The sequence below is a fragment of the Echiichthys vipera genome (assembly GCF_963691815.1).
Source record: "Echiichthys vipera genome assembly, chromosome: X".
Taxonomy (NCBI): Eukaryota; Metazoa; Chordata; class Actinopteri; order Perciformes; family Trachinidae; genus Echiichthys; species Echiichthys vipera.
The window spans coordinates 35,950,698-35,958,988 of NC_139825.1; the positions used below are offsets into that span (position 1 = coordinate 35,950,698).

The window sequence follows — 8,291 nt, forward strand, 5'->3', positions numbered from 1 at the left end:
TATATCTATGTCTTTGTTGCATTTTGTTTTAGAAAGTTAGGACAGCCAGGTTTAAGTCATGCCTGATGTTTCCTTACACATAAAGGAATGATCGCAGTCACTTGCACACAGTGAAGCATACAGCTTAAAACATTGGTATCAGAACGGTACTCTGTATCAACCGATACCCAAAGCACAGATATCGGTATCAGTATCAATGCATCCTTATGCTTGAGCTGTATACAATACCTCGGGTTGTTTCTCAGTTGTTTTAGTCATATGCATTTGATAGCCACGTAAATGCAGTTAGAGATGAACAGCAACACTGCTCGGGTTAGTAGCAGTAGCACATTTTATTGTACACACAAGAATCATTTTAAGGTAATTGGACGGGTATTTAAGGGCACAAGCAAAGTCAAAGGCCAGAATAAAGAGACCTCACATGATAAATCACTCTTGGTCTTCTGTTGCTAGTTAGTGTAAACAAAGATATTTCAGCCTTGTTCGCTGTTCATGGCAACAATCCAAGGAGTTATTACTGTATGTGTTTGTCTGAGTATGTGTCAAGCACAGTAAATCTTGATGTAGTGGTACATTACAGTTATACATTTTTATGTTCCAGAGGAAGAGCGTGAGCAGGTGGAGAGGCTACGCTGGCCGTCCAGGGGCTACCTGCAGGAGCTCAGCGAGTATCAGCAACGGCGACGCAAACTACGCAAGTCCCGTTGCATAGTTATGTGACCCCACCTGGATGCCTAAAACAAGTGGAAAACAGGGAGGGGAGGAGGGGGAGAGCAGAGGAGGGAGACCATGGAGAAAAAATAAGGACAAAGAGTGAGACTTGTAAACAACATGCAGAAACAAACAGGAGAGAGTTTGTTCTGCTGGATGAAGGGCTGATTCTGAAGGACAGTGTTGCAAAAGGTTATAAGACTCCTTAACCAATAGGACAACTTTGTTGAGCCGTGACACACCTCTCTTCCCCTGGAGGAATTACCATGCATCCTTGCGTAATGACTATTCCCTCATGGGTAGTACAAAAATGACTGATCCTTTAAACCCAGTATGAATTTAAAATGACCAGCTGGCCGCTGACCTGTGAAAGATTATATTTATATTGGCCGATGCAAAAGTGGTGGATTTTGACAATGAAAAATGGAAAACAAGCCGGGATTCATGTGCTCTTTCCAACTACAGCAATGTGACGTTTGAATACACAGGAAGGAAGCTGCTCTGTTTTATTCTCTAATCGACACCTGGGGATGTCTGAGTATTTTCTCTATGCTGGACACAGAACTGCTCCATCTTAAACAATGGCCCCAAAAAAACTTTAAACGTGCACATGCAGGACTGATTAGCTGATATAACTCTTGGTCCTCTAACTTCTTTGCGACTTGAGCATTTCAGCCGAGCGGTGACCTACATTAACACTGAGAGCAGAGTGGAAAGCAACTTTTAATGAGGCAAGTAGCACAGGCCCCATTTACATACAACATTAAAATGTGTTCTGGGCGATCAGGTTGCAATGGGATGGTGCTTGACCACATGAAAAGTACAGGTGCAAATGCACCCATAGTGCATTGAAGACAGACGGTGATCCGATCGGCCAAACCACCTCTGGAGGTGGTCAGGTCCACACTGAACACAAAGTGTAAATGCAAAAGCGTTTTCAATCCTCACAGAACAACTACCAACACTGGCCTCTAACCGGTCCGGATGTCAGGGTTCGCACAACTCTCAGCCCAGACACGAAGAACATCTCCATGCAGCAACAAGAGAAGAGTGGATGGTGCAATTCCTAAATCTCCGAAAACTGTGAAAGGTGTTAAAGACGTGAGCGACGGTCTGTAAAATCTGATGTTAAATCACAATTTAATGTCAGGTGTAAATGGGGCCGTATTTAGTGCTCATTTTCATCCGTAGTCTGTCAGAAACTCAGTTTAGCAGATGCTTTATTTATTTACGATTACTTTATTAGATTCTTTCAGATCAATGATGCAACATCAGGGGGGGTCTCACTGTCAGACCGATTTTATTACCTTGTGAAATGGAATACATTTTGGTCGTTGTCTTTGTCAAGAGAGGACATCTCACTTTCATTAAGAAATGGCTTGAAATTAGATCTTCAAATCAAACTACACATTGCCTGTATCAAAAATGTAAGTGTACACCAAATCCAGAATAATAGTCAATGTTTTTTTTTAAATTTAATTTAACGTCTGAGCTGGACTTTCACACCATTTCATTTGCAGGTTCATTATATGACATAATGTTGAAACTATCCTTTATCTATTTGCAATAACAAATAATACCAGTCTGTCTCTGTCTGTCACATAAAAAAGGTGAAAGCCTTTTTGTAGCTTTACAAAAGTGGTATCAAGAGTTAGGATAAACAACCGTATCATGTTCATGAGTTGGTACACTAAAAACCACAATGCCTCTGAGTGGAGACACACTATTTATTTTATCCTTTTTTTGTGAGAGGTTGTCTTTAATCATAACTAGATTATGATTTACTGGTGCTGCAATTATTTTTGTAAACTATACTGTATGTGGACATGATTATGACATGAGTATTATTTTTTACGTTAAGAGTAGATACAACTGTGTCACACTATTTTACAGTCTACTGTTTCACTGGTATTTACTTAAAATGGTGCATGATTATTTAAAAAAACCCAGAACAGAACAACTTCATTTATTAGATCGATAAAATGACAGCAAAACATTTTACAGCTATTCTTTACACATATGTATGTAACTGTATTTATATCCAGTTATCGCAGTACTTTAGCAGAGCTGTACTGTAGCAGTAAGCTGTGTATATAGTACAAAAAAACTACCACTGTGAGGCTGGGACATTGTACAGGTGACCTTTTACCTTGATTTAACATGCTGCTGCCACACACAACAGTTCAAAGGGTGTGGTTATCCTAAAACGAGTAAATAACATATGAAAGAGTTGACTGTAAAACAAAGTGTACGCCAGTGCTGCATCCACATCCAGTGTGTGCGTGTGGAGACGCACGTGGCTCCACTGGGCCAGTGTTGTACAGTCTGTAGATATCATGATGTCTGACTTTAAATAAAGACATGTTTTAGAATGAACAAACCACAAACTGGATGCTCTGCTATGTTTCTACATCATGTACAGCATTCAGTATTGCCCCCAAAAGATGCCTCCCCTCCCTGTCGCTGGTCTGACTGGTGACGAATTAAAAGGGGGAAAAAAACAACATAAAGTGTAAACATAAGCCGCCAAAATGGCTTCAGAGCTCCATGGCATAGATTCCCCAACTACAGGGAGGAACACCATCCTTCCACAAGATAATACCTCATTTGGTGGTAGGCCTGTCACAATAACAAATTTTGCTGGGCGATTAACTGTCCCAGAAATCATTGCGATAAGCGATAATATTGTCGTTTTGAGACCATTTTCAACTGATATAATGACAATGGCATATTAATGCAAGTACACCCTTTCAAAGATCAATAAACATTTATTTATAAAGAATATTTAACATGAGAACTGGAAAAACATTTTAAGTATCCAAAATAAATAAACAAAACAACCAAAAACAATAAAAATTTGGATCTTAACTTAATTGCACACACAGGCATAACTGCCAGTTAGGACCTTTGTAAACAGCTTACAAACCTGCAGAACCAACTGTGTTAAAGCGCAGCGTGCGCACAGTGAAGCTGCAGCAGCCACACGTTACAGAGTCTGTGTAGAAGGTGAAAATCCTGCTGCACCCTGCCTACGTACACTGTTCCTGTTTAACTGTTAGAAGATGTCATGCAAACAGCAGTGTCAAAGTTAATAAAACACACACAACTGAAGCAATAAAACAAATGAGGTTTTTTTGTATTGGCGTGTGTTTAGTTGCTATTGTTTTCGAACAAATGCGACATATCTACGCATTCAAGTGGTTCAATGCAGTCATTCTGTTTGAAACGGCAGCTGTCGTGTTCGGCTTTGAAACTAATTTCATCTTTTAAAACTCCAAATCTCAACTGGCGTGTCTGCTGCTCACGGGACTCTGATTGTGACACAGAGCCCGTGCGGCTGACAGGTGACTGGCACGACACGTGACGAGGGTTAAGAGGGGTCAGTATGGACTGACGCACCGGACTGAAAACTCTTGTCATTCAGTCTCTCTGATGGACAGACACGAGGAAAAATGGGAATTATCGTGGCAAAGTTACCAATGTCATTAAAAGTTATCGTGCAATTAATCTAAGGCTTGATGAGGCATTTATTCTAGCTGTGACTTGGCTAACACAAAAAGTCATGGCAGACCACAAGTTGGACTCGGACCCCATCCGATGAAAGTTTTTCGGCCTTTGTCTTTGGGATCAGACCATTATGAAGCTCCTGTCATCTGATCTCAGTACAACATGTTAACTGGAACAAGAGATGACTTGTTGCCGTGTTCATGTATTGAACCGTGGATCAAAAACATGTGTCAGGTGCGCAGGGCTTTTCACAAGGTGGTATAGGTGTTCATTTGGGTTGAGATCTGGTGGCTGAAGGCCATAGCGTATGATTAATTTTTATTCTCATCAAACCCTCACCCCTCGTGCTATATGTGTAAGCATCTCAGCTCATATATTCAGCTCATATATTCAGGCGTTTCCTTCAATGTGTTTCCCATCTGTACATTTCCATCAGGATGTGATACAGTGTGGGCCCAGAGCACGTTTTACTTCTATCTTAACGACCAAGCAATTACTTCTTATCTCTTTGAGCACTGTCTCGTGCATCTTATTTCTTTATTTATACACTAATGAGAACTAACTGTTACTAATTTATGCACTTAATGACTTGCTGAGGTCTTTTGAGGGGCAACGTCCACCTCATGCTCTTGCCAGCTATTACAAGGGCTTCCCTATTTTTTTTCTTCTTTAAAAAGAACAAACAGTTTGTCTTCCTCCTTCCTCCGTGTGTGTGTGTGTGTGTGTGTGTGTGTGTGTGTGTGTGTGTGTGTGTGTGTGTGTGTGTGTGTGTGTGTGTGTGTGTGTATGTGTCTGTACCTGGAGGTCACTGCAGGGCTCCAATAGACTGCAGCATGCTCTCCAGTTTACCGTTCTTATGCAGCGCTGCCACATCGCTGCCGCCTCCAACACACTCCTCTCCGATGAACACCCGTGGGACCTACATTCAAATCAGAGAAACAGGGATACAAGTGATCAATACACAAACGATTTTCAATGTTGTGTATAGATTTGATCACGAGACAGTTCACATTTGTCTACTACCAGAGATTCTGCTGTTGATAAACTGTTGATACCATGGTGACCATCCCTTCAACAGCTCTGTGTGTAACCATTAAAAGGCCATTTCGGGCAATGGCAGAAAATTACTGACTATTTTGGTAATTGCCCAATATTTTAATGGTTCAAGCTTCTCTAATGTAAAGATTTGCAGACTGTCCTTAAATTATTTGAATTTATTTATTTATAATAATTTCGAGGTTTGGACACCATCTTTATCTTTATCGCTTTGGGCTCTGGGTGATTGAGAAGGAGATTTGTCACCATTTTCTGAATCTTTACACACCAAACAGTCAAATAGATCAATGGAGAACATAATCAGTGGATTATTGTATAAATATAGTGTATAAAAGTGTGATATACAATAGTTTAAAAAACTAGCTCCACCTCGACCAACTACGAAAATGCTGTTTTTTTCATGATTGCATGAGTAATAATAATCTAACTGTATAACATATAATAAAGCAGTATTTGTTATTTTACTGTAGCTACTTTTGTAATTTTTTTACAGTGATTTCGCAATACTGAATCCCCATTTAAGGATTTCATGCAGAGCTGTTAGTCAAAAGAAATTAATAACAACCAGCAAATGAATCAGACGTGTTTACATCCAAGTAGTATCATATCTAATACATCTAACATTGCTACAAGTTACTTTAATGTGACACAGAAGTTATTAAACAGCTAGCTTCCGGTTGTTTATAGACACGTTATAATTTTAAAACGACCTTTCCTTTTTTTGCTCTAAAGGTAAACATAGTTTATATGTGATAAACACATGTTGTGTTTCAGGTTGTTAAGTGACAAAGCAACTGTGTTTACCGTGCGGGCTCCGGTGAGCTCCAGGAAATACTCCTGCATGTTGTCCATGTCGCTGCGTCCACTTATATCGATACACTCCAGATGTCCCGGCTTGAATTTGTACTTTGACAAAACGTCTCTGGCCATACTGCAGTAAGAGCATGTTGGCTTAATGAACAGCACCACTTTGTCTCCTTTGATTTTAGTTTGCACAAACTCCTGCGCCATTTTAAGTAAGTCGCTCTCGGCGAAGTGGTCAAAAGATGAAAAGTGAATTCTGTAGAGGAAGAACAAAGACGATCACTGCGCTTTGACAATCATGAGGATGACGTAACGGGCAGCCCCCTCGTCTTAAAGAGATAGCACACACGGTCGCGCATTAATAACGGGGCTCCAAAATAAACAACTCAAAAATGAACAATGAATGGGCCCCACAGGCCAGGCAGGTAAAACACGTGGAGCAGTGAGGATAGGCATCATTTTAAACCTTTAAATGCACATAAACAGTAACAGACTACGGAAGCCCTAAAGGGTCAAACATTACATACATTTTATTTCCTCTGTTTTCCCATGATAATGAGATAATAAATTTGAGACATAATAAATGACACATGATAGGCCTGAGATTTCCATCACACCTGACATGTCCTAGCCTTGCTATAGCTCCATTGTATTTTACTCGTAGATCAGTCTGGTAACTTGCAGCAGAGATAATTTGGAGAGGGCTGCCCAAGTGACCGAACCATAGACTGTATAAATGAATGGACGGAACTACGATGACGTCACTCATAGATTTGCGAACCTCTGAAAAGAAACCGCCCCGGGCACTGCCATCTTCTCTCTTATATGTCTACGGGCGCCGCCAAGTTTTGCTGAATTATTTGTCCTTTAATGGCCCAGGCCAAGAGAACACTGTCCAGTGTGGATGGAGATATAAGATTTGTAAATTTTAAACTGTAAGGGCCTAAATAATCCAATTAAGCGTAGTAAGGTGCTGCACTATTTGCGCCACCTGGATGCTCATGTTATATACTTACATGAAACCATATTTATAAGAGATAGATAGTTAGACTGAAGAAGAGCTGGGTCAGGAAAATATATCATTCCTCATTTTCCAGTAGATCAAGAGGCGTTGCTATTCCTTTACATAGAGATATTCCTTTTGTCCATGTTAAAACGATCTCTGATTCTGATGGCAGGTTCATAGCTGTCATAGGACACATTTTTGATGTGAAAGTGACTTTTGCTAATGTTTACGCCCCCAACTGGGATGACAAGTCTTTTTTTAGACAGGTTTTCTCAATGCTCCCTGACTTGTCCATGTATGGTTTAATTTTAGGTGGAGACTTTAACTGCTGGATAAATCCATTTTCCACAACCTCAGCTACTCAGTCCAAGTTGACCAAAGAGATAAAAGCCTTTATGAATGAGTTTAATGTTGTTGAACCTTCACATTTTTTCAATCTGGATAAAAGGGAATACTCTTTTTTTTCTCTCACATTCACCATACCTACACACGAATTGACTATTTTTTAGTGAGTAACAAGTCATTATCCTCCATTTCCGGCGGCAAGTATAAATCAATCGTGGTTTCGGACCATGCCCCCATTTCTATGAATGTTCTTTTTCAGAAGTTTGTTAACACAAGAAAACCATGGCTCCTAGACACACATTTGCTATTAGATACAGGTCAACAAAACTCCAGAAGTAACAGCCTCAGGGTTGTGGGAAACAATGAAAGCTTTTATCAGGGGGGAGATCATTTCTTATTCAAGATTCAAGATTCAAGAAGCTTTATTTATCCAGAGGGAAATTATTGTGCAACATTTTCAATACAAAGGTGGGGAAGGATCAGAGTGACAATAAACTAACATAATCAAATCAAAATAAAGCTAACATAAAATAAATCAACAATAACTAAGTGTGACAGAGTGCAACAGACATTGTGGTTAAGCGTAGGTATATGATCTTACTGATTCTCTTGGCGTCTGCTGCCCTCAGTCTGCTGCCCCAGCACACAACAGCAAAGAAGATGGCACTGGCTACCACCGACTGATAGAACATCCTCAGCATGGTGTTACATACATTGAATGACCGGAGCGCCCTCAGGAAATAGAGAAGACTCTGGCCCTTCTTGTAGATAGCCTCAGTGTTCTTGGACCAGTCCAGTTTTTTTATCCAGGTATACTCGAAGGTATTTGTAATCCTGGACCACATCCACAGTCACGCCGTTA

The 8,291-nt window shown here is 40.3% G+C and overlaps 2 protein-coding genes across 2 annotated transcripts in view; one reads left to right on the top strand and one right to left on the bottom strand.

The window, feature by feature from the left end:
- rhobtb3 (Rho related BTB domain containing 3) overlaps positions 1–720 on the top strand; it is a gene marked incomplete at its 3' end in the record, with an annotated part of 24,859 nt that extends 24,139 nt beyond the window's left edge. The window contains exon 13 of the mRNA XM_083938500.1: positions 602–720. Within this exon, the coding sequence (XP_083794626.1) occupies positions 602–720 (119 nt within the window). The remainder of the gene's footprint in view (positions 1–601) is intronic.
- Positions 318–6,362, bottom strand: glrx (glutaredoxin (thioltransferase)). Its single transcript, XM_083938499.1, has 3 exons — positions 6,079–6,362; positions 5,017–5,137; positions 318–734 (listed from the first exon to the last, which is right to left on the bottom strand). Exons 1-2 carry the CDS (start codon positions 6,283–6,285, stop codon positions 5,024–5,026), a joined length of 321 nt encoding a protein of 106 aa, XP_083794625.1. The 5' UTR covers positions 6,286–6,362; the 3' UTR covers positions 318–734; positions 5,017–5,023.
- Between the last annotated feature and the right edge of the window lie 1,929 nt (positions 6,363–8,291).

Excerpts from the sequence above, each read along its gene's own strand:
- glrx (XM_083938499.1), bottom strand. The coding sequence starts at position 6,285 with ATGGCGCAGGAGTTTGTGCAAACTAAAATCAAAGGAGACAAAGTGGTG. Across the intron at positions 5,138-6,078 it reads AGCTCACCGGAGCCCGCACG|GTCCCACGGGTGTTCATCGG; the intron begins GTAAACACAGTT and ends ATTTGAATGTAG.